The sequence below is a fragment of the Halichoerus grypus genome, chromosome 7 (genome assembly GCF_964656455.1).
Source record: "Halichoerus grypus chromosome 7, mHalGry1.hap1.1, whole genome shotgun sequence".
Taxonomy (NCBI): domain Eukaryota; kingdom Metazoa; phylum Chordata; class Mammalia; order Carnivora; family Phocidae; genus Halichoerus; species Halichoerus grypus.
In genome coordinates, this window is record NC_135718.1 from 39,367,047 (window position 1) to 39,392,311 (window position 25,265).

At 54.2% G+C, this 25,265-nt stretch overlaps 2 protein-coding genes across 2 annotated transcripts in view; both read right to left on the reverse strand.

The window, feature by feature from the left end:
• The window catches only part of CHAT (choline O-acetyltransferase), a 46,189-nt gene extending 28,364 nt beyond the window's left edge, over positions 1–17,825 (reverse strand). The window contains exons 1-6 of the mRNA XM_036073502.2: positions 17,742–17,825; positions 15,176–15,364; positions 14,221–14,339; positions 12,778–12,831; positions 11,237–11,417; positions 9,051–9,228 (exon numbers count right to left, since the gene is read on the reverse strand). Of these exons, the coding sequence (XP_035929395.2) occupies positions 9,051–9,228; positions 11,237–11,417; positions 12,778–12,831; positions 14,221–14,339; positions 15,176–15,364; positions 17,742–17,807 (787 nt within the window). The 5' untranslated portion in view covers positions 17,808–17,825. The remainder of the gene's footprint in view (positions 1–9,050; positions 9,229–11,236; positions 11,418–12,777; positions 12,832–14,220; positions 14,340–15,175; positions 15,365–17,741) is intronic.
• Positions 17,826–22,038: 4,213 nt separating this feature from the next.
• On the reverse strand, positions 22,039–23,592 carry SLC18A3 (solute carrier family 18 member A3). Its single transcript, XM_036073353.2, has one exon. It carries the CDS (start codon positions 23,590–23,592, stop codon positions 22,039–22,041), a length of 1,554 nt encoding a protein of 517 aa, XP_035929246.1.
• Positions 23,593–25,265: the final 1,673 nt, after the last annotated feature.

Below are 25,265 nucleotides of genomic sequence, written 5' to 3' on the forward strand. Positions count from 1 at the left end.
CGTGCTGTGTTCATGCATAGGAAGACTCAACATGGTGCAGATGTCAATTCTCCCCAAACTGATATACAGGTTTACCATCAAAATCCCAGCAAGACTTTGTAGATATAGACAAGATTATTCTAATTTATATGAAAGGCAAAGGAACTAGGATAGCTAAAATAATTTTGAAAAGGAATAAAATTGAAGGAACCAGTACATCCAATTCCAAGACTTATAATATAGCTACATAACCAAGAATATGTGGTATTGGCAGAGAGATGAGCACAGAGATCAGTGGAAGAGAATCGAAAACCCCAAAATGGACTCACATAAAAATGCCTGATTTTGACAAAGGCATGAAAGTAATTCAGTGGAGAAAGGATGGCCTTTTCAACAAATGTTGCTGGAGCAATTGGACACCTATAGGCAAAATAAATAAATAAATAAATAAAATTAAAATTAAAATTAAAATTAAAAATAAATAAAAAAGAAAACCTCGCTATAAATCCTCACACCTTACAAAAATTTTAATTCAAAATGGATCATAAACTTAAATGTACCAATGTAATAATCAACTTCTAGAAAAAATATAGGAGAAAATCTTTGGGATCTAGGGCTAGGCAAAGAATTCTTAGACTTGACATCAAATGCATGGTCCATTAACGGAAAAATTGACAAATTGGACTTCACCAAAACTGAAAACATTTACTCAGTGAAACACCATGTTAAGAAGATGAAACCATAAGTTACAGATAGGGAGAAAATATAGAACCACACAGCCAAGAAAGGGCTAGGAAAGAATATATAAACAACCCTCAGAATTCACAGTAAAAAAAACACACGCACACACACAAACAAAAAAACCCAAACCCAAACAATCTAATTAGAAAATGAGCAAAAGATAGGAAATGACATTTCATCAAAGAGGATATAAAGATGGAAATTAGCATATGAAAAGATACTCAACATCATTAGTCACTAAAAAAAAAATGTAAATTAAAACTACAGTAAGATACCACTACACACTGATTAGAAAGGCTAAAATAAGAAATAGTGACAACACCAAATGCTGGCAAGGATGCAGAGAAACTGGATCACTCATACATTGCTGATGGGAATGTAAAGTTGTACAGCCAATCTGGAAAACATTTTTGCAGTTTCTTTAAAAACTGAACATGGAGATATCAATTTTATTCCTGGAATTTTTCCTAAAATGGAAACTTACGATCACACAAAAGCAAAAAATATAGATAATGTTTATAGTAGCTTTATTTGTAATAGCCGAAAAGTAGGAACAACTCAGGTGTCCTTCAATGGATGAATGATACCACCCATTGTAATACACTCATACCAAGGAATAAATAAAAAGAAATGAACTATTGACACATGGGACAATGTGGATGAATCTCCAGAGAATTATGTCAAGTGAAAAAAAAAGAAAGCCAGTCTCAGAAGGTTACATACTGTATGATTCTATTTATACAGCATTCTTGAAGCAATAACATTATAGAAATGAAGACAGATTCTTGGTTGCCAGGGGTTAAGGGGGATGGGGTTGGAAGGGAAGTGGGTGTGGCTATACAAGGCAACAGGAGGGATCCTTGGGAGGATGGGAATGTTCTGTATCTTGACTGTACCAATGTCAATATTGTTGCGATATTGTCCTAGAGTTTTATAAGATGTTAGCACTCAGAGGAAAAGGGTACAGGTGAGATTACGTCTTATAAGTGCATGTGCATCTACAATTATCCCCAAATCAGTTTAAGTTAATTTAAAAAAAAAAACAACCTTCAAGAACCAAGCATTGCTCTTTCTTCTGGGTTTGAAACACCCTGCCCACAAAGGCAAATTTAAAGAGCTCTCATACTTCCAGAATTAGGGGAGGGGTGGTAAGTGGAGAAGGGCAGGAAATTAAAAAAAAATACACCACCTCCCACTCATTTTGTACCCCAAATATAAAGTGGAAAGTGAGGGCCAGAGAGAGGGCCACTGGGGAGAAATGAAAGAAAAGAGTGTATACACTCGGAGCATGCGGTATGGAGGGAGACCAGGGGAAGCAAAGGAGCAGCTCAGAGTTAATAAGGGTTAGGGTTCCAAGGCAAGGAGTACAGGCCATTCAGTCTGAGCCACAGATCACCATCACTGACGGAACAGACATTCAACAGGTGCCCATTTGCAGTTCACCAGATTTTTCTAGAGACGCCATGAGCCTTGGACAAACCATCCCCACAGTGTTTCCCCAAATCTAATTAAGAGTTATCATTTAGCGAACAGCCTCTGTGCCCCAGGCACCAGCCCACCTGCTTTGCAGCCCCTCCGCACCCCCTTGACCTAGCTACAAGAGAGGGCCGCCACCTCCATGTCCTAGCCTAGAAGCCAGCTCCAGGCCAGCAAGGAGGGCCAGGTCAAGCCCGGGTCTCTTGCCCAGGCCCCACGCCACTCCCTGTCTGGATGCCCTCATGCGCAGAAGCCTTCATGCTTCCACTGTGGGAGGCCCCAGCAATGCCTCCCATCCTCCCACCCCCGAGGAAAGAAAACAGCCTTCAGCCTAGGGAGCCCGGGAGGTATTTCTGGGCCAATTAAATCAGAGAGGCTGTTCTTGCTAATGTGTAATTGGTTTTAAAATCAGCAGGCCTGCCTATCTCTGGATGACGATATTTAAGTAGCAAAATGCCCATCCCGAGCGGTTCTTGTAAACCATGACCGAGGCCTCCTCCAGACGCAGCCGCCTTCTGTCAGTTCCCTCCTTGAAAGTAGTGGCTCAGCTCTAATTGGCTGCTGGGGATAAATATTTACGGTGCTGTGTAAACAGAAGCATCTGCCCCAAGTCTGCTCGCAGGATTCTCCACGCAGCACCCAGGAAAGCCAGCGGGCTCCAGGGTGGGGGTGCGGGCTCTCTGAGCTGGCTATCCTTTTCCTACAAATTGACAAGCGCTGTAGTCTTCCAGACTCAGGGCCGAATATCTAATTAAATTTTCAGACCAGGATAAGAGTGTTGGCCCTCCTGGGTTCAGGAAAGCCACAGCTTCAAGGCTCTGCAGGGAAGGAGGTCCTGCGAGGTTACAGGTGCCCTTCCTGGGGCCTCAAATCCCACCCTGCCTGCCGGGCCCTGAGGATCTCAGGCTTGGGAGACAGATGCCCTGATTCCACCACTGCCCACTTCCAAGGGGGAAGACTAGCTCAACCTGTTGGAGACACAGCCTCCTCTGTTCTGTGGGGATGAAATCCCTACCTCACAGGCTCTACTGAGGACTCAAAGCAACAAGGCACAGAAAGGCCCAGGATAAGGCCAGCATCAGGGGGACCTCCATGCACAGTAGCTGCTAATACCTGCTTAAGTTGGTCCCAACCTGGGCTGCACGTGAAGGCGCTTTAAAAATACAGATTTCTTGGCCTTATTCCTGTCCCACTGGAAAATCCCTGGGACCCCAGAATCTTTATTTTAAGGGGCTCTCTAGATGATCCTGATGTTGTCAGCCAGCCCCAGTCACACCCACCACCTCAACCCACCTGGGCTTAGCCTCATGTTGCACTGGGCACAGGAAGCCCTCCTAAGCTACTCAGGAGTAAGGTCCCCAAATTTCCTCAGGACGCCTGTGGGAAACACTCCTTTGGTTTTATCCTGTCCACTCTTGTCCTAACAATCTTGCTTATTCTGGTCTCCCCAGTAGGACCACAGGCTTCTGGGGGGCAGTGATGGTCCTGCTGGGTCTCTCAGCCCTTGGACCCCCAGGAGTCTATTCTGTGTTGGCTGTGGATGATTAGGCTGCAGATAGAGATGACGATACACTCACCTGTCCTGCACCACATTCTCAGAAAGCTCCGTGTGAGCAGTGCTGTGTGAGGGGCTCTAGGGTGTGTGGGGAACACCGGGGGCAGAGGGGGAGCCTGGGCTTTATGGCAGACAGCCGGCCCACTGTCCGGTGAGCTCCCCCCTCTCAATGCCACAGCAGAGGGTCAGGCTGGGGAGCCTGTGGGCCGACTGAGGGAGCTGTTGGGTTGGGGAGCAGAGTGAAGGATCAGGGACGGTCTCTCTAAGGAGATAGGGTTGATAAAATCAATTGCCCTGCTGGTTCTCAGTGGACCCTATGAGAGTTCAGATTTTGTCTGAGCTCAGGTGCCTCGGTCCAGACCTCCGCCAGGACAATAGGAGCTCAGCTTGGTCAAAGCCTCCTGCTGGACAACACCTGCCGGGGCCAGTCAGACCCCTACCCTAGCCCCCACAACCACACCTGGAGCCAGGAGAGTACCTTCCCAGAGGCTGAGGATTTGGGAGCATTGTTTGCAATGATGACCACCATCCTTGGGTCTCTGGCTGGCACTCCCATGCCCTGCTGCTCTAGTGTCCCCTGCATGGACTTATCCCTCACCCCCCACCTTTCCCCTTCCACGAACCCTTCATGACATCTGAGTAGGGATGGCAGGTCCCCTTGCACTGTTGATCTCTTCTGAGAGTGTTCTGTACACCTTCTGCCTCAACAGGAGGGTGGCACCCCCTGAGGGACACACTTCCCTGTGCTCTCTCCAGGAGACTATTTTCCTTCACACTCATGCACCCCAGGGCCAGGAGGCGTAGGTGGTATTCTCCTCCCTGTTCCTGCACCTGTGCAGCTCCTCCCAGCTTTCCCTTTGGAGCTGCAGCTATTAGACTTCTACCTTCCCACCCCCATCATCATTGTCCCCCCTGTTGCTGCATTCCCCTGATGTCCTCACAACTCCCCATCATGCAGATCTGGGCTCCCAGTTCACCTTCCTCCTCCCCATCACCACTCCAGTCATCACTCCTGCAGCCTGAACGACTGTGTGGAGAACCCAGCCCACACCACCCTCCTCTCTCAGCCCCTTGATCTCCCACCTTTGACAGTCTAACCTCACTCCCACAGTCATCACTATCAGAACTCATCACTACCAGGAACTGACCCCCTTTGAAGTCTCAGATTCAAGCATCCCATATTCTGAGCTCACTCTTGACTTTCTGATTCACACACTCTGTTATCCCTCCTCTGCAACATGTCTCATCTCACTGACACCTCAAAACCATCAACCCCACTACCTATTTCTCCTATCCATCATCCACTTCTGTTCTTTACCTCCCTCCTGTTATGGGCTGAATTGTGTCCTCTCAAAGTCCCCAAGTTGAAGTCCTAACCTCTTTTCAGGTATTTTGGTATTAAAAGAGCAGAAAAATGGGGCAGTTGCTGGGAGAGGATGGGAGTCAAGGGAATACCAATACCTAAGAATAGGACTGTACTCGGAGATGGGGTCTTTGTTGAGGTAATTAAGATAAAATGAGGTCCTAATCCAACATAACTGGTGTCCTTGTAAGAAGAGATTAGGACAATACCATGCACAGAGGGGAGACCATGGGAAGACACAGGGAGAAGACAGCCATCTACAAGCCAGGGGGAGAAGCCTCAGAAGAAGCCAACCATGTCCACACCTTGATCTCAGACTTCTAGCCTTCAGAACTGTGAGAAAATAAATGTCTGCTGTTTAAGCCACTCAGTCTGTGGTACTTTGTTATGGTGGCCCAAGCAGACTACTACACCTCCTTACTCATTTCAGATTCCAACATTATAACCATTCCCTTGCCATACCTTCCCCGTGTCTCCCTCGGTTTTATTCTCCAACCAAGGCTGAACGTGGTGACCCACCTTGAGGGTCACCTGAACCTGAGGCAAAAAATTGCAAAACAATGCTAATTAATTTCTCCTAAAATGTATGACCCCCAAGCCCTTAAATATGAGCTCAACAGAGTCCATAAATCTCATCAAGTTTTCCAAGAGGCTATTTCATGTGTTCCCTTTTGTCTTCAGAATCCCACCGCCACCTCTCTCAGCTCATGGCCATGGCTCTCCTGATCTGAGACCAGAAGCCACCAGTCAGGAACCTCCTCACGTTCCCACTAGCACGGCCACAGGCCCAGGTTTCAGTTTTCCCTGTACCAACCAAAGGCCTCTTATTCTCTGGGTTCCATTTCCATTTCCATTTCCTTTGCCTTTGCAAGAATCTCATGCCTCTAATGTCCTCATTAATAATTTTTCTTACTGGAGTACTTCCATATACTTGTCTATATACAACCCCACACTTGCCTCTCCTACTAAAGACACTTCCCTTGACTCCCATCCTCTCCCAGCAACTGCCCCATTTTTCTGCTCTTTTAATACCAAAATACCTGAAAAGAGTCATCTACGCTTAACTGATTCTACTCATTGACTGTGTCATCAACAATTTCTTCCTGCTGTTGGATCACACTCATTAGCATACAATCATTCATTCTTCCTACTCCCCAGTCTGATCTTGGCGAAGGTCACTGATGACTTAGGGTTGCCAAGCTCTGAGTCTCCTCTCTGTCCAGCTCTTCCTTGAGCTCTCAGCAGCATTCCAAGTGGTTGGCCACTTCCTCTTTCCCTTTGGATCTCCATGACTCATCTCCTGGTTTGCTTTTGACTTCACAGGCTGCTCTTTCTCAATCCTCTTTGCATCTTTCTCTACCTGACCTCCAAGGACCCATTCTGCTGTTTCTAGATGATCTCACCCAGGTCCATGACTTTAAATATCACTTATGTGCTGATGGCTCTCAAATTTATGTCTCCGTACTGACCTGTCTCTTGAGCTCCAGACACATAGATCTAATTTGACATCTCTACTTAGATGACTCAAGTCATCTCAAACCTGACATACTTAGAAAGGACTTCATCCTGCAGCCACTTCACCAACCTGGTTCCCATCACAGTGAATGCTACCGCCATCTAGGTTGCTCGAATCAAAAATCTAGGAATCTTTCTCACTTTTCTTTTCCTCCTTGTCACTTCTCCTTTGCAATATATCTGGAGCCCACACATGTCTTTCATCTTTACTCTCCACCCTAGTCCAAGTTGCCATTATCTTTCACATCTATACTGAAATCTTTTCCTAAATGGTTTCCCTTCTGCGGGCAGGGGCTGCTCCAGGGAGGAGGGGTCTGTGAAGGATTGGTTTCCTGCTGTGCAGATGACACAGTCAGTGCCAACCAGAATAATCAGATCTCTGAAGGAAGGCGCGTGGGCCCCTCTTCTCTGTCACGCTTCCCTCTGAAACAGCACTCCCATTCAGAAAGCCAGATCAAGTGCCATTAACAAATTAATTCCGATTAGCACAGCCCAAGCACTTAAACCTCAAGGCAATCCCGTCCAGTCCTGCAGGGAGATAGCTTGGCCTGCTAATAAAGTGGAAACTGTATTGGAAGCAGAGGCAACTGTGTGATGCCTTGTCTCTGTCCCTGGAGGGGAGAGGAGTGGGATTTGATTACACCATGGTCTCCTGAGGGAATTAACTCACTTTCCAATGATAAGTTATTAATTCCCCAACTTGGTGGTTAGGTCTATGAGGACAGGATCAGCTCTCACACCCTCCTGTGGCCCGGGCAACCCCCAATTTAGGACTGAGCATTCTGCAGGTGCCCCATGATCAAATGAAAAATAATTAACTGGTAGGCAGGCAATAAGTCTGGGGCCCACTATCATTAGTAACCCTCCATTCTTTTATTTAACAAATATAACTGGGGCCCCACTGTGTTTGGCACAGCAGATTAAAAAGTTAGTCCAAACAGATAAGGCCTCTGTTCTCCTAGAACTTAGATACTAGGGAAGGGAGGCAGATAATCAGCATGCATAAACAAATGAGAGGCTGACTTCAGAGAGTGACAAATGCAATTAGTATAAGACAACAGGACAAGGTGACAGAGGGTGTTGAGTGGGGGATGCTCTAGGTGGCCTGAGGCAGTGACACTTAAGCTGAGCTCTGGATAGTGCAAGGAGCTGGTTAACCCTGGCCAAATAACTTTCTAGGGAGAGGGATCAGAAAATGCAAGTGCCTGTTGCCAGAGAACTGGGCTCCACCACATTTTCATTCTCTCAATACCTCCAGCGTGGCCATTTTCGCCTGCTGGTTGCTCTCCTTGTGGAACCAGGCCGGACAGGCGTGTTCCTGCTGGGCAGCTGGCTTTGCCCACAGACTGCCTGCCTGCCTGGATGCTATCCCTCCCTCCTGCCCCTCTCACTCATGTCCCAGAGCTTTGCTCAGTTCCCACCTCTTCCAATGAAGCCTTTCCAAAGCCTCCCAAGTGGAAGGGCTCCCTCTCTTGCTGAAGTCCTGGAGCACGTATTTGGTACCTGCCATCTCTATTGCTTTACATGGTGGATGCTGCATTACTGTGTACTTGAATCTGCCCCCCCCCCCATGCTTTCCCTTCCCCTGTCCAGTGGGCTGCTCAGGGGCAGTGTCTTCATCCTCTCTGCCTCTGCCTCCTACATTTCCCAAGCCTCACCCAGGTCCTCAGCTGACAGACACTCGGGGGAGTCTGGATGGACACCTGGCCGAATGAGAGCCTGAGACGCAGATGGAGGTGCATGGAAGCCTCGCCTCTTATCCTCGAATCTCTAATGTATGCAAGAAAGGAAAGCACTCCATCCAATTCCTGGGACCAGGACTGGCTTTGGATTTGAAAATGAGTTTCCAGAAGGATGATTTAAAAATGTTAAGACTATCACCAGCTTTCTTATGGGAATGCTTAGAAACTTTCATAAGAGCAGTAGCCAGCCAGAAGGATAGTCAACCTGAAGATGAAAAGTGCTGGGACCGAGAAATCACGTGAAGGAAGCAGGGAACCACCCTCCCAGAGCTGGGCTCTATCCCGTATCTCCATGTGACAGCCCTCCCAATGACTCAAACCCTCCAAATGGGTACCGCCCTTGCCCACCAGTAAAGCACAACTGCTTAATTGCAGCCAGCCTTCCTCCAGCTCAAAACCTTCTCTCCCGCAATATTCCCAGGCATTCCAGGATTCCAGTGCTAGTCAGCCTCATCCAGGAAGCTAGAATATTGCCGGATGAAATATGAGGGTACAAAAGGTGCTGTCAGTTTCCAGGTGCCTCAGCCGACTTGCTGTCGGGTCCTGAGTTGGAGGGAGGCCTGAGCTCCCCATGCTATGGCAAATGGGGATGAGGCATGGTGCCCGACCCTGGAGGAAGGAAAGCCAATGGGCATGAGGATGAGATGAGCGTGGAGACGTGCTGGGCACTGCTGCTAACCTTTCACGAGGACCGTCCTGGCCTCAGCCCACTCGCTCCTCCCTTCTGACGTCAGCAGGCCGATTGGAGGCAAGCGTTCATCCTCGTTGGAAGCCATTTTGACTATCTTTCTCAACTGAGTGAACAGATCCCCCTCACTGAGACGGCGGAAATTAATGACAACATCCAAGACAAAGAACTGTGGGGGAAACAGGTCAAACACATCACTCATGGCAGCCAGCCCAAGGCGAAGGGCCTTCACTGAACCTTCACATGTGAGCGCAGATGGGGGACACTCTGGCCCAGGGATCTCAAGGTATGAGATGGCTCTGAACAGTCACTAGTTGGGGACCTACCAATGCTGTCAACTGTGCTGGACTCCAAGCTTCCCCAAATCAAAGAAGGCCAGATTAAACTTAGCTAAAATAAAACTAGCTTCTGTGGTTCTTAGTTCATGTGGAGAATTAAGTATAAATTGGTACAACTGCTGTTAGAGGGCAGTGTCCATCCAAACTAGAAATGTGCATGCCTTATGATTCAGCAATTACTCTTCTAAATGCATACTTTAGCCTAAGGCTTGGAGAAACATATACTCTTGTGCCCAGAAGATATGTGAAGGAGTGTGCAGATAAGCTGTATTTGCAATAGCAACATGGTAGAGAGAGCCTAAGTGTTTTTCAGTAGGGGAACAGCTAAGTTAAATGTAGTGTATTCATCTAGTGCACATCCACTCAGCAGTTAATAGGAATGAACTCGCTCTAGATACGGTACAGGGATAAATCTCAAACGTAATAGTGAGTGGAGAAAATAAAGCAAGTCAGCCAATAATATGCAGAGGAAGATTAAAATGGAAAACAACATGCAAAATGTTCTATCCCTATGTGTGCACATATACATGTGTACGAGTGTGTTCAAAGTGAGGTCTGTGAGCTATCAGTCAGTAGCATTGAAGCCAAAGTCATGGGCTTCATGAAGGTCTTATTTCTAGCCCCAAGTCAAGCTCCCTTTTCTGCCGGTTGATATGAGTACCTTGTCTCATGTCCTGAGCAGCATACTCGTGGCCTGGTCCAGAGCAGGAGCCCTGAGAGCACTTCTGGAATGGATGAATACTGCAGCATGTGGGGGCTGGGAAATGTTGAGTTTGACTTTTTAATGAAGATAGAGAAAAATTCTTGTTTGTGGCCAAACTGTCAGATGGGCTTCTGGTGGGAACAGCCAACCTAGGATGGCAGACTGTCACTGAGCTCCTATCTTAGACTGCAAATGTCAGGTGAGCTCAAGAAGAAAACATTGTAGCACAAATAGCAGGAGACTCTCTGGGGTAGGTGTCAAACCTGGGTTTTAGCAAAAACAAAAACAAACAAACAAAACCCAAAACCCCAAAAAACCAACAACACCAAACAAAAAACCCACCAAAACCCAAAAAGCAAACCAAACCAAACAAACAAACAAAAAACAAACAAACAAACAAAAGCCCTAAAACAGCTTTTTGTCAGATGAAATAATTAGGTGGAGGCTCAATATAGAGTCTGTAGCCTGTGGGACTGGTAGGTGGTCAGGAGGCCTTATGCTCAACCTGTCCCCTTGGTCCGCATGGGCCCTGGTGGGCTCCTGGAAGTCAGTGTGAAGTCCTGAGCTGCAGGGGGGTGGGGTGTGAGCAGGGGGCACTGGCCAGGTCTGCTAGGCCTCCTCAGCCTTGGCCAGGCCGCTCAACTTCCTTGTTTCCTCTTCTGTCAGATGGGATTCCAAGCTCCTCTGCAAGTCACTGTAGAATCAGGCGGGATGAACACATGGAAGTGCCGAGCCTACGGCCTGGACATGGAGGTCCAGACAGTCAGTCCGTAAAGCTGTCCACCTGTCTGTGTGTGGTCTCCAGGAAGACCACTGTCTGGGTGATTCATGAGGAGTCGCTGAGGCCATGCTGGGTCTCATGAACGGCCCACCATCCATCCAGACCAGCTGACCTGGCGGGTCAGGGCCAAAATGGGAGCCCATGGAAGTCATTCTCAATTGATGGCTCTCCTCGTTCTTAAAATCCAACTCATGGGAGAGAAATGGGACTGACTAGGAGTCGAGAGACCCCACTCTGTCCTAGCTCACTGTGTATCTCCAAGAGGAGGTTTAGCATCTTTGGTGAAATCAGGACAGATACGTACTCATGCGCCCTCCCCAAGCCACAGAGGCTGCCGCAGAGAGGGGCCGCTTACCTGGTTGCAGCAGGCCACGATGACGTGCTCTGGCTCTGGCATGACACTGTTCTTCTGGGCCACCAGTGTGTCCTGGGTGTGGCCGGGGAGCCGGTAGGAGGAGAAGAGCCCATAGTACTGCTTCATACAGAGCGGCTGCCCTGACAACTGGCCCTTGGCCCAGTCGGTAGGGATGGAGTGGCTGGAGAGCGGGGAGGGAGGCAGGGATGGGAATTGGTTCTACTTGACTTGATTCGGCAAAGAGGGGCACAAAACCCAGAACTGCATTAGGATGGCTGGATTCCCCACACTTCTCCTCCACCACTTCCTCCCCCCATCTCTCTCCTTCCTTCCTCCATTCTTCTCTCCCCTCTCCCCCTTCTTTCTCTGTCTTTCCTTCCTTCTCTTCTATCTTTCCTTCCTTCCTCCCTCCTCCACTTCCTTCCCATCCTCCTCTTCTTTCTCTCTCCCTCTATCTCTTTCCTTTGTCCTTTGTCCATCCCTCTCTCCCTCTCCTCCTCCTCCTTCTCCCTCTCCCTCTCCTTCCCTCCTCCCTTTCAGGCAACAAATGTTATGGAGCACTCCTCCGTGCCAGGCACCTTTCTGGGATCTGGGGTGATAGTAGCAAACAAAACACGAGTGTCCTGTTCTAATGGGGCACAGGTACTGGGACGTGTAGGTAGAGCAGAGACAACAAGCAGCAAGCTGAGAAATGGGAAGGTTTCGGGTAATGAGACAGGGTGACAAGGACAGGCCGTGTGAGCTGAGCCCGGAGGGTAAGAGACAGCCCTGAGATTAACTGGGGCAGAGGGAGGGTAGGGTGTCCCACGGCTCTGCTGCTCAAAGAGCGGGTGCCGCACTGACCTGTGGGAATCAGAGGGAGCTCTCAGAAAATTGTAGAGCAATTTGACAGCGGAATTTTATGTATGTTGAGTCTAAAATAAAAACAAAATATGTGCCTGTGTATTTTGTACCTTTGTACCATTTTTCTGCGAATTCGTTTTTGTAGTGTTTTACATTTTATGAAATTAAAAAATACATTGGTCCTTCAGCACAGGTCATTTGAGGAGTACCTGTCCAAGCTGGAGAGGGAACCAGTGAGGTTGCAGCCAGGTACACAGGCTCAGCGTGGGGAGACCATTCCCCTCAGTTGGCAACTAGCAAGGCTGAACCCACCATCACCTCACTCCCATGACTCCTTCTCTGCCTTCCTGTGCATTCCCTAAATTCCTGATGCACATAACAGTGTGTATATGTGTGTGTATGGGGGTGCATTTTAAAGAGATCATGGAAGGACAGTGCTCACCCTAGGAAAAGGACCCATTAACGGTCAGGTCAGCTGGGGTAAAAGTTATCCTGATGCTGGAGGAGTTGGGACAGGGTGGGGGGGGGCGGGGGGGCGGTAGTCCACCTTCTCTATGACAGGAGCCGGGAGCACAGAGTTGGAAAAAGACCAGGTCTCTGCCCTCTGAAGCTCCTTGGCTAGTGTGGCGGGGAGACAGATGAGTCCACAGGCTGTGCCAAATCAGGGCACTACCCTCCCCAGGCTGGCCCCATCCTACCTGTCCAGCAGGGTCTTGTAATGGAGCACACCAGAAATAAGGTTGGCTGCAAACCTGCAGAGAGAGATCAGGCCTGAGGTTCTCCTCTTAGGGGCCCAGGCTCCTTCCCTCTCTCCAACCTTCCTCTCCCTCCGCTCCACACCACCCCTCCCAAGCCCAACAACCACCCCTCCCCCCACTGCTGCCATCATGCTGCTGGGAACTTCACAAGCCTTGGATTAAAATGGTCCTGTGGAGATACCTGGGAGGAGAGGACACTGGAAGGTGAATGAGGAGGAGGAGGGAGAGGAAGTTGGGAGAGGCCGAAGAGCAGGCAGGAGAAGGCTGGACGGTCAGGGGTGGGGTTCTCCCTAGGGAAGGACTGTGCTGGGGCTGGACTGGGCCAGGAACTCAGGTTTGGGGAAATCCGGTCTCCTGGGAAAAGTCAATAATTTGGTCCCCTTAGTGCTAATGAAAATGGAAGTGGGTGCTGGGGGGGGGGGGGAAGTTACCAGAGAACCGTACCACAGGACTGTGTCATCTTAACTGTCCACGGATGATGACCCTGGCTTAATTGCATCAGAAGGAAAATGCCCCCTTGGATGCAGTTTGAGAACTGTTTTCAGAGGCTGTTCATCCGTCTATCTGCACACTTCCTTCTGCCCACGGGAGGTCGGGACTGCAGGCTGCCCAGCAGCTCCACTGGGCTAGTCCCGGTGAGGAAAGAGAGGATGGGGGTCTTCCCAGCATCGCTGAGCCCTGCCCATAGGCCCAGGTAGGCCCTGCTTCTTTTGTTTGTTTTTGTTTTTCCTCTCTGAACTGTCCCCATGCTGTGGCACATTGGGTGTGGCTCTAAAAGACTCCTGTAGGGAGACCCTTCCTCCCTGCCACATCCCTGCATAAATGCTCACCCACTGCACCCCCCCATCAACATCAGTGGGCCCAGAGGCTGTTCCAGTGGCTCAGTGAGCCCTGAAATTACAGCAGATGGCAGAGGCTCTGGTGGTAGCAGCTGCGGGAAGGAACCGTTTCCACTCCCTTGGAGCCTCTGTTTAGAGCCAGGGGCTGGTGGGGGCTCAGCGGAGGTCCTCTCAGACAGCCTGGGGCAGTGTGTCCCAGTGACAAGTCCAAGCCTCAGGTCCTGTGGGGTCAGAGGGTACACACCTCCTTCAGGGGCCTCAGCCAGGTCAAGAATGCCATGGGAAGAGCCGGGGCCCGTGGCCTCCACTGCTGCCCACCCCACCCCGAATAAATATGTTCTGAGGAAGACCTTGTGTTTGTCACTCACATAGCAACCTCATCTAACCTACTTCCCGGACCCATGGCCTGGACGGCCTCTGTCTCGGGGGCGTTTGTCCTCAGAAAGCTCAGCCAAGGCACAAGCCTTGACCTTTCCTTCCAGGTCCTGGGACCAGGCTCCAGGCAGACTCTCAAGCTGTGAACCCAGGAGCATGGTGGCCTCACCTCAGCTGGTCGTTTGTATCTTGGAAGTGCTGCCGGGCAAAGATCACAGCCGGGCTGGAGTTAACAGGCAGGGCCAGGCGGTTATTGAGATACATGTCATTCAGCCAGTACTCAGACACCTGTTGGGGAGCACGGGAGGGGTGCCATTACCCCCGGTGGCCATACACACTCCTCTGAACAGGGTCACCTTGCCTGTGGAGAGCACCAGTCCCATCCTGGCAGCCCCAAGGGACGATTGGGACACTTTGTTGGATCATGCACTTCATTCATTCATTCCACAAATACACACTGAGCCCCACTTACGTGCTAGGACCTGTGGGCCATCCAGTCCACCGTGACTGACCTTCATCTTTGCCCCATGCCATCCCTCTCTTCCATCCAGGTTTCCTATTCTAGGTGTTTGGTACTTCATCCCTGTCCCCTACCCATCCTTATGTGTGTCCTGTTCCTGCTTTTCCCCCTTTTTTTGCTTCCCTGAACTTATCCCTACCTTCTGCTGCCCCATCCCTGTCTGCCATCCCTGTCCCCCATCTGTCTCCATCTCTGTACCCTGTCTTTCCTTATTGCCCAGTTTCTATCTCCTGTGCCCCCCATCTGTCCCCCATCTGTCCCCATCTGTCCTCCATCCTTGTCCCTGTCTGTCCCCCTTCCCTGACCACCACTGTTTTCCATCTCTATACCCTGTCTCTCCCCATCACCTCATCTCTATTCCCATCTGTCCCCTCTTGGTCCCCATTCCTATCTCCCATCCCACATCCTGTCTATCCCACATTTTTGCCCCTTGCTATCCCCTTGTTTCTCCTCTCTTCCCTATCCCCCCATCTGTCCCATCTTTGTTACCTACCTGCCCCTCATCCAAATCCCTGTCTCCATGTCTGCTCCCTGCCCCCACCCTGTGGGTCCCTTGTCTGCACTGCCCCCTCTTGGCGGTCTGCCCCCTCTCAACAACTCTTACCCAATTGGCTGTTTTCTCCTGTCGTTCCAGGAGCTTCTGCTGCAGGGTCTCACCAAGGCCACCGGGGGCCCCAAACCGCTGCACAATGGCCCGGCTCCTCCTGAACTGTTCCTCAGGTACTAGGTGCTGCATGCATCGCAGATAAGTGGCCAGGGTCTGCTGCAGGGGGGGCACTGGAAGTTTGGGCAACTCCTAGAAGAGAGAGTTCACAGGCACTTGCTATGCCTGTTCTTATATGGGGTCCATAAGACTATGCCTGTCCCCAAGTTGGTCTCCAGAGTATGTCTCCATTTGTCTTTATCCTTGTTCCCCGTCTTGGGTCTTGCCTAATTCCAGGACTTGGCTCAGCAGAATTATGACCTGAGGAAGCTTCTGTTTGTTTTTTTCTGATACCCCAGGCCTGCCCCCAGGAGGGGATAAAGTGTAGAGGAAAAGACCTTGATATTGGCACCAGACAGACCTGGGTTCATGCACTAACCATGATGCTGACAAGCCATGTGATCTTAAGCAAACCACCTCACCTCTGTACCTCAGTGTCCTCCCCTGTAAAATGGGGGTAATAGCCTCTACCTCTCATAGGATCAAACAGATCCTATGTGAAAGTGCTTTTAAACCACAAAGAATGATCTAAGGTGAAAGAGATCTGTTATTGATATTGGCAGCTGGTCACTCTTAATTTAGGAGTTGTTCCCAGCTGGGGCTTCAGAAGCTAGTTTATCTCTGGACCCAAAGGGTGTAACACTGATGGAGAGATTGGCTCCTTCTTCCATCCCCTCCTTTTCCTTCTTCCTCACTGAGCTAGTCCCAGTCAGAAACCACGACTTTTCATAGTACTGATTCAAGTTTACAAAGTTGGTGGTAGGGGGCCACCTTCTTTCAGGGGTTTTTTCCCTTTGGGGTGGTGGGGGTAGGCTGTGGAGTAAAGGGACCCATTGAAAGCTTGCCTCTGCTCTGTTCCTGCTGCTGCATGGGCTGGAGCCCTCCCCGCTGGCACCCTGGGCAGACAGGGACCAAGCTTGGGAGCCTGTGCTGATGAATGAATGGGAGTCCTTGCCTGCCTGGTCCTGGCTTTAGAGCTCACTGCCCTAGGGGGAGGGAATGGGAGTCCTTGCCTGCCTGGTCCTGGCTTTAGAGCTCACTGCCCTAGGGGGAGGGAATGGGAGTCCTTGCCTGCCTAGTCCTGGCTTTAGAGCTCACTGCCCTAGGGGGAGGGAATGGGAGTCCTTGCCTGCCTGGTCCTGGCTTTAGAGCTCACTGCCCTAGGGGGAGGGAAGAGGGTGTCCGTGCCAGCTATAAGCTGCTCACGCCCCAAGGAATGCTCAAGGATGAGGGTGGTCTGGGCAGCATTCTAGGGTGCTCAGCCCACTTCAAGAGAGCCAGGTCCAGGCCCCCCACCCAGCCGCTCTGGTTCCCTCTTCCTTCTCTTGTGGTCTGGGGGTCTGTGTGGAGGGCAAGTGGGCAAGCACCTGCAGAAAGCCCAGCCCAGCTGGTGGCTTTGCCAAGAGTGTCAGCAGGCCTGGTTGGAGCCCCTGCTAGAAACAGGACACCCTTCCTCAGGGCTCTGACAGTGTGCTGGGACTCAGTGATGGGGAATCCGTGATGGGTAAAATGGAATGAGGCAGGAAATCTCGGCTCACATGTCTCAGCCCCCTGGGGCTCCTCCCCAGACTCTCCTGGGCTGCTGGTCCATGCCTGGGGCTGGAGACAGGGACATGTACTAATAAGGGTCTTTGGACACTAAGGTCTCAGGTCAGTACACATTTCATGGGCAGTTCATGTGAGCCAGGCCCTGGACTGGACTCAGGGACAATGGAGAAAGAAGGCCTGCTCTCAAGGAAGCCCCAGTCCAATGGGAGGGACATGCCATAGACCAGACTCAACAACAGAAATGTCTGTCAGCTGTAATAGTCAGGACAATGTGGTGAGCAATTTCACGGGGAGAAGCCCAAAAGTTCTGATTAGGGTTTCAAATGAAGCCCTGGGTAGAGGTGGCAAGAAGACAAACATAGCAGAGGGGCCAACACTTCGACAACCTGGAGATCAGATGTGCTGCTCCATCACTTAGGAAGATGGGGAGGGAGGACGCCTGCCTAAGGAGGGGTGGCATTGTCTTAAGCCAGTGGGGAAGATGGTGCCTAAGGCCCTAGGACTGAACTAGCGACAGCAGCTGGAGCTGGGATATGACAAGGCTTAGAGAGTTCAGTCTTACCCTAAGGCAACTCCACTGGGCTCAAAGCCTTTGGAAGTGAAACTTGGGGAGACGGAAAAGCCTTGGAAGAAGAGTACCTGGCCCAGGTCAAGGACTGTTCCTGGCCTTGGGAGTTAGGAAGCATGGTAGTCAGCAATTCTTCAACATCCCCTGAAGCCACTCCCCGCCCCTCCAGGCTCTCCCAGACTCCTCAGCTAGCCCAGGGCAGGACTGCAGCCTGGACTTCATACCCAGCCGAGGGCAGGGCTGGTGGACAGGCAAGTGCTGGGGGCCAGTCCTATACAGGACTATTCTGGAAGCAAGGGTAGGTGAGTGGGGAGAGCAGGGATAAGAAACAGGACTCCAAAAGTTACTCACAGGCTCCTCCTCACTGCTGGGAGTTTTTGCTGCCATCTTTTGGGGAGCTTTTTCCAGTATGGGCATCTTGGTGACTCCTGGCTGGGGAAGCAGAGGTGCAGACCTGGGGGCCGAGAAGCAGAGAGGCATCAGCACAATAGCCACATAGAACTGCCACGGACCCTTCACCTCCCAGAGCCTGACACTCCACCCCTACACCGTGAGGAAGCCAGAGCTGCATATGGGCCCCAATTACACAGGGCCTCATTTTAGACCTGCTCCCCAATCTCCCAACCCCCAAACCAGGCCCCTGACCACAGTGTCCTTTCTGAATTCCCAAATAGGATAGAGTGGGGTCTGAAGCAAGCCTTTAGCTGACACCCGTTCCGTAAGATTGTCACCCAGGCTCAATTGACCGCCCCAGGCCAGAGTGGGAAAGAGAGAGTTGAGCTGGCTCACTCCAAATCATGAGGGGTCCTTGGCAGAGCACTTGCTTTGTTCCTGCCTGGGACCCAACAGATACATGTTTTGCTGATTAAAATCTCTCCTACTAGGACTGTGAGCTTCTCCTGTTGTGTTCAGTGCTTCATCTCTGGGACCTAGCCGGGTGATGAGCATGGAGTAGGATCAGGGCTGGGTAGCTGAATAAAAGGAATGCACACATGCCTGAATGCATATAGGTCCTCTAAGGCTGTGGGCTCCAGGACACACTCTGGGCTGACTGGGAGCCTGGCCTGTGGCCAAGGCAGGGGTTGTGGTGGAGGACCCTGGGGCCTGCTGGATGGACTGTGACTTAGGCAATCTCTGGTTTGCAGGCTCCTAGTGTAGCATGGAAATGCTGAGGGACAGTACAGGGCAGCTGGGCAGTCCGGCCCCTGGGGGCCACCTGACTCAGCCTGGCGAGAAATGGATTAATTTTTTATTTGCAGTAGAAGTGACCTAGGACAAGAAGGGCAAAGGCCTATTTTTAAGGCTACCCTCTACCTTCAGCGAACCCCCTAAGCAGAGCCTAAGAGCCACACACCTGTGATTTCCACTCACCCATCCCCGATTCACCCCCAAGTGAAACAAAGCTGATGTTTAGCCCATTTTTATCCCCCACCCCCCACCCCAGGCAAGCACAGCCCAGGTGGGGGGCTAGGCTCCAGGCACAGTTGACCCAAGGACAGAGCATCCAGGAAGATGGATGAAGCAGGATCAGGAATGGAGGAGCCTGGGGCTGCTGGGCAGGCCTAGGCAGAAAATACAGAACCCACACTAATTCTGTGCCAGGATGCCACCGACTAAGTGGTCCCCCAAGATGCTGAACAGCATAGTAGCTGCCCCGACACCCTGCAAAATGGAAGCAGCGGCATCCAAGTTAGGGTCCCTGGTAGGGCTGCAGAGCTTTGAAAGGTTGGTGAAGGCAAGGTCAAGTTGGTAAAGGCCCTAGTGCGACTGGAGACCCCAATATCTTGGAGAGGTGTGAGATTGGAGAGGGGTAACACCCTGGGGATCAAATGGGAGGGACTGGTCCCTGTGGGGCAGCCCCTTGCTTTTCCTCTTTGGCCCATGGGCCGGCAATTAGGAGGTGTATGTCTGTAGGTAAGTGTATCTTTCTGTCTGTCTCTGTTTGGTGCCCTCTGATCCATGCTGCCACCAGCCTGGCTTCCGAAGGCAGCCAGGAGGGGTCTCTGCTCTGCCCTGGAGGCCCAATCCCAGCTCCGCCCCCGCAACACTGGCAGTCCCTGCTCTCTAGGGACTCCCTGGGACCCAGCTCACACTTGCCACCTGAGGCTGCTCCATACCTCCAGCCCTCCGCGACAGTCGGGTGCGCAACCGCAATTCAAAGGGGTCCGGGTGAGACCTGCCAACGCCCTGATTGGGCACAGAAAGTGCAGACCTCGGCATTGATCAGTTGGGGATCCAGGAGAATAGAGAAGTAAGGATACGCACGTGGAGTCGCGGAGCCTGATGGTCAAGCCTCTCCAAGCCCTTTCCCCCTAACTTCTCACCGTCCTGCCCCCGGACCCCCAGCCTCCACTCTCGGTGGGGAAGCGCCAGAGCCGCGGAATCCCACAGTCTCCCGGCGGTTCCCCGACGGCCGCTTCGGTTCAGGACTCGGAAAATCCCGCGGATCCTGGGGCCTCTGGATCCCCGCGCGTTCCCTAGACGGAGCCTTCCTCCACCGCCCTCGGCTCCCTGCGCTCTGCTCCCCGCGCCGCGCTTCTCCAGCCCCTCTCACCTGCCCTCGGCTCTGCCGCGTTGGCCGCAGCTCCACCGCACCGAGCAAGACTGGGGGCGGGAGTGTGAGCCGGAAGGGATCCAGGGGCGCGTAAGCAGTACGGGGGTGGGGGCCTCTGTCCGCGGTAGCAGCTCCGACGTCGCCGGGTCCCCGCGGCCTCCCTACTGGCTGCCCGCGGACCGGCCGCGCCTGTGATCGCCTTCCTCCTGTTCCTCCTCCCTCCCCTCTCTCCTTTTTCCTCCCTCCCTCAGCCCCACCCCGTCTCTCTTGCTCTCAGTCCTCTCCCCCACCCCCGCCGCCGCCTGCAGCGATCCCACCTCCCGGCCCCCTGCTCCGGCTCGGACGGCTTTCCGGACGAGTTTGTGTAAGGGCAGCGGAATCCAGGCCCGAGAAGGGGGTGCAGAGCATTGCCCCGCCCAGGCCCATTGCCCGCTGCCCAGCTTTCCCCAGTCCCGGCGCTCTCCCAACTCCATTATCCTAGCCCCGGCTGCGTCTGCACAACCCGGGAGAGGGTTGGGTCTGGGGAAATCTGTGCCCTCCCCGCCGTCTAGGCCAGGCTCAAATCATACAACTCCTTTCAAAATGATAATAATCATCATCATCCTGTTTGTTGATCACTGCAGGTTCTCCTTCCTTTTCTACTCCCACCCCATCCTTGCTGGCACTATGGGGCGGGGTGGGGGGGGGGGGGAGTGGAGATACAGACCTGAGGATGCTTACAGAAATGCAGCCAGAGGCAGACACTCCTCCCAGACAAAGCACTCCTCCCCCCACCCCCACCCCAGATATAGATCCTTACACACCAACACACACAGACAGACCCACAAAGACAGACCCTGCCCAGACAAACACACACAACAGCCCAACACGCAGACCGAGGACAGACGTGCACACACCAGCAGTGAAGACTCTCACAGGCATTGTTTAATACACAGGCGTACCCCAACTCTGCTGCCTCTCCATGCCAGAATTGGAGGACTCTTCGGCCTTCATCAGGCCGCAGGCTCCAGGACTGGGAGTGGTCTGCAAACGGGGGTCTGCAGCTCCGGAGACCCGCACTCAAGGTGGGGAGACTTCTGACAGCCTTGGCCAGCTGCATCCACCAAGGCCGGGGTAAGGGTGGGGGTAAGAGGGTGGGGGTTGGCACCGTCTTCAGTCACGACTCAGACCCGCACAGCCAGGACACAGCAAGCACACCAACTGTTACCCCACTCCTCGAAGGACAGAGCCTAGCTCTCCAACGAACAGACGAGACTGAGGGCGGACCTCTGTCCGGAACAGCTCGGCCCATACTCCTCACCGGAGCCTGGACAGACCCGGATGCCGGGCTCGAAGGGAAGCCCACCCCCGGCCTTCAGAGCTCAGAGGCTGACACCCGGAATGTTCTCAAGGGGCGGGGCCTAGCGCCCGCGGAGGGAGCGGGTCCTCAGGCTCCCCCGGGCGGCGCCCTGGGGCGCTGCGCTGGGGCTGGGAGGGAGGGGCTGTCGCGAGCTGAAGGAAGCCGTGTACTACAGGGTGTCCGAGGGTGGGAGCCTTTGCTGGGTTTGCTTTTTTTCGTATCTCCTCTATCAGGTAGCAAAAGAGCCACAGGCTTTCCGGGTGCTTGCCAGGCTCAGACCTGGATTAGGGCTAGACACCGCTCACCCTCCCCTCTGCCCTGGCCCTCTGCCCGGCCGCCCACCCTCATCAGTAAAGAGACTCGGTCTCGAACAGATATAGTTTATTGATTCGGGCCAGAAGCACCGCGGTGGAGGGGGCCAACTTGGCACTGAGAGAAACGGAAGGAAAGACAGACAAACGCACGGTTCTACACAGGGGAGCCCCGAGGTGGCGCCTCGCGCACCTCTTTATCTCTGCAGGACCGTATCGCATCGTGTGCCTCCGTGCTCTACGCCCCACTGGACGAGAGGGAGGGAGGCACAGAAAGGGTCGTAGAGAGGGGATCCCGACAGGGAAGTCAAGACGGGCGAGGCTGTGGAATACTCGTTGGAAGGGGCGGGCTCTGCGCCGGAGATGGCCAGTGCTCTCACAAAGTAGCCACCTTGACCCAGGGGGTGGGGAGTGGGTGGGTGGCCTGGAGGAGTAGCGGGGCTGCTAGCTGCGGGCGTAGTAATTGTTGTAGACGTCCTCGCACTCGTCAAAGGGGCCGGAAGGGCTCCGAGGAGCGCCGTCCGGGTCAGACACCGGGCGCTCACGCAGACGCACAGCATCATACAGACCCTGCGGTGGCTCATCCAAGAGCACATCGCGTTCCGAGCGGGAGCGCCTCAGGAGGCCCACGTTGCGCAGCAGCAGCAGGACGGGCGCGTAGAGCAGGTTGGCCAGGCCCATGCCAAGGCTAAGTTGCGCAAAACCGAGCGAGTGCACTATGTGGCCCGCCACTATGGGCCCGAGCGCATAGGCCACGGAATAGGAGATGTCGGCGATGGCATAGACGCTGCCGTAGACTGAGACGTGGCGCACGTCCACGAGAAAGGCGAGCGTGGGCAGCAGTGCCGTGTCAACCAGCGCAATGCCGAAGCAGAGGCCGCAGAGCGAGACCACCAGCGGTGCGAAGGAGCGGCAGGCAGGCACCACGCAGGAGCTGGCTCCGATCACTGCCAGCCCGACGGCTCCGTACAGCCACTGCAGGTGTGGGTAGCGCGCCGCCAGGCGCACGGTGAGGTAGACGCCTAGCACGTGCGGCACAAAGGCTGGCAGCCAGGCCATGCCCCTCTCCCATTCAGACGCCGCCATCGTGTGCTCCATCCACGTGGCGATGGTAGGCTCGAGGAAGGCAAGGGGGATGTTGCAGGTGGTGAGCGCCCCAGCCACCACGGCGATGTAAGGGTCCAGCATGAGGCGGTGGATGGGTGTGCCCACCGGCAGGTTGGCCCGCGCCCGCGTCACGGCCGAGAAGGGCTTGGCCACCACCAGCAGCAACAGCGCGTCGAGCAGCGAAACAGCGGCGAGCACCAGAAAGGGCACGTGCTTGCCCGCGAACTGGTAGAGAAAGCCCCCGAAGGGTGGCGCCACTAGACTTCCAAAGCTGATGAAGGCCAGCGCCACGCCCAACGCGCGACTGCGCTCGGGCTCCTCCGGGTACTTGTCGGCGATCATGGCAATGCCGGACGTGTCCGCAAAGGCCGAGCCCAGACCCTGCAGGCTGCGCGCAGCGAAGAGCGTAGCATAGTCTTCCGCGAACGCGAACAGCACGGTGGAGGCGAACAAGACGCCCAGGCCGATAAGCAGCGGCACGTCGTAGCTCATGCGGTCAATGAAGGGCCCGCTCAGGGGGTTCACCAACAGCTGCAGGATGGCTTTGGAGGCAAACAGCACCCCGATCTTCACGTCCTCACTCTCCGTCGCTGTCTTCGGGGATTCCGAAGTGTTGCCCATGTTGGCACTGCCAGTGGCTGGAGTGGACGGCTGCAGGGTGGTCACTTCGGTGTTCGGGCTGGGCCTGCCGGCCTTGTGCATGTGGGCAATGTAGTCGGGCACGATGGGCACGATGACCATGTACAGCATGTTGTCCAGGAACAGCGCCACGCACACGATGACCAGCACCAGGCGCCGCTGCCGCCGGGGATCCTGCAGCACGGCGCCCATCGCCTCCGACAGCTTGATGGCTGCCGCCCGGGCCGGACCCACGGGCGCCGCGGGTTCCATTGCCTCTACTCCGCCGCTTTTCCGAGGACGCCTCCGCCGGGGCCGGGCGCGGGCGCCCTGCAGTGCAGAGACCGGGGCACCGAACTTCGCGGGCGCGGTCCGCGCGGCGCAGCGCCCCCTGTGTCTCAGGTGGCTGCAGGGCTCATGGCCCTGTGTCCCGGGAAAGGCAAAGACCCTGTCCCTCGAGACGCCGCGGCTGTTCGGAGCCGAGCCCGGACCCGCCGCTGCTGGGCTCAGGGGCGGTCAGGGAAGGCTGGCGCGCCGAGGGGCCAGGGCCAGAGACTGAGCACGCTGCGCCTCCGGCTCCCCGGGCGCCGTCCCCGAAGCGTTGAAAAGCCGCCCGCGCGGACCGAGGGGCATGCTGCTGCCGCCCGCCCACCCGCTCGCTCGCCCAGCCGCCGCTCTCCCCTCCCCTCGCGTCGGCTCTTGCCTCCTCCTCCGCCGCCTCCTCTTTTTTTCCTTTCCACTCGGGGCTGTGACGCGGCGAGTCTCGGCCCCCGAGTGGTGCCCCGGCCACTTGCGTCGCTCATGCTAATGCGACGTCGGCGGGGCGGGGGCCGGGGGGCGGGGCGCGGCCGGGCAGGGGTCCCCTTCCCAGATGCGCCAGGACTGGAAACCCTAGAAAGGGGGCTTGGTAAGAAAAGAGTTCTGGCCAAGCCTCTGAGGATGGATGCGCCGCGCGAGGAGCGGGCTGTCTGTTCCCCCCCGCCCCCGCCTAGTTCTAGGACCCGCGGGGTTTGGGCCCGCTCTTTCCCCCTCCCCAGAGGGTCGCGCAGCGGCCGCTCCCCACCGGCCCCGCTGGAGAGGAGGGTGCCGAGGGCTCCAGATCTCCGCCTCAGCCTGGATCTCGGCGTATAGCCGGCAAAGAGCCCCCGAGGTGAGCGGTGGCTGCGTCCATCAGTTCTCGCAGCTGAAATGTGGGGCGGCGATTGGTGGGGGACCGGCTGGGATACCCCAACCCTTTCTCTGGCCCCACCCCCTGGCCCCTTCCACCCCCGGGAAGGGAGGGGGAGACGCAGAGACTGCTGGGCCCGGTTCCGACAGACCGGCCCTTCGGGAGAATGTCACAGCAGAGAATTCCTAACTATGAGCTTCTGGGGATAGAGGGGAGAAGTCGCCTCGCTTCCACCAAGGGCCCCGAATATCAGCCCTGCCCCTCCCACCCTCCGGTATTGCTTCGCCACTTTCTCCCAGCCGGTACTCCCCCTTTCAGCTTTAGCTGTCCGGGTCCCCCAGCTCCGCCTCTTCTCCCTTCCCTCCTCCTGACCCCCTCCCCACTGTAACTCCTCCTAGGTGCTCCTAGCACTAGAACAAGCCCTCCAGCCTCTTCAGCGAGGTCCCGCCCCTTTCCATACCCCATCCCCTGCATACCCCTCCCCCCGAATCTCCAAAGCTGCCTCCAAGTCCCAGGTGGGAGTGACATGGCCGGGGGTCTCTCTTGCAGCTGTAAGAAAGCCCGAGTGGGCGCCGAGCCCACTCCCACGGCAGGACCCAGCAGCTTTGCTCTCATCCGAGGCTCAAGGGAGGCTCACCTTCTCAGAGGGCCGCACCGCCCAGACGCCGCATTCTCTGCAGACTGGCTGAGCCGCCCTGGCTGCGCGCTGGGCCTGAGTCCCCCAAAGAACCATGACCCTAGATGGCACATCGAGTCCGTGTTCCAGTCCAAAGCTGGC

What these genes read in the sequence shown, in the direction of transcription:
- SLC18A3 (XM_036073353.2), bottom strand. Translation starts at nt 23,592, where the DNA reads ATGGAACCCGCGGCGCCCGTGGGTCCGGCCCGGGCGGCAGCCATCAAG.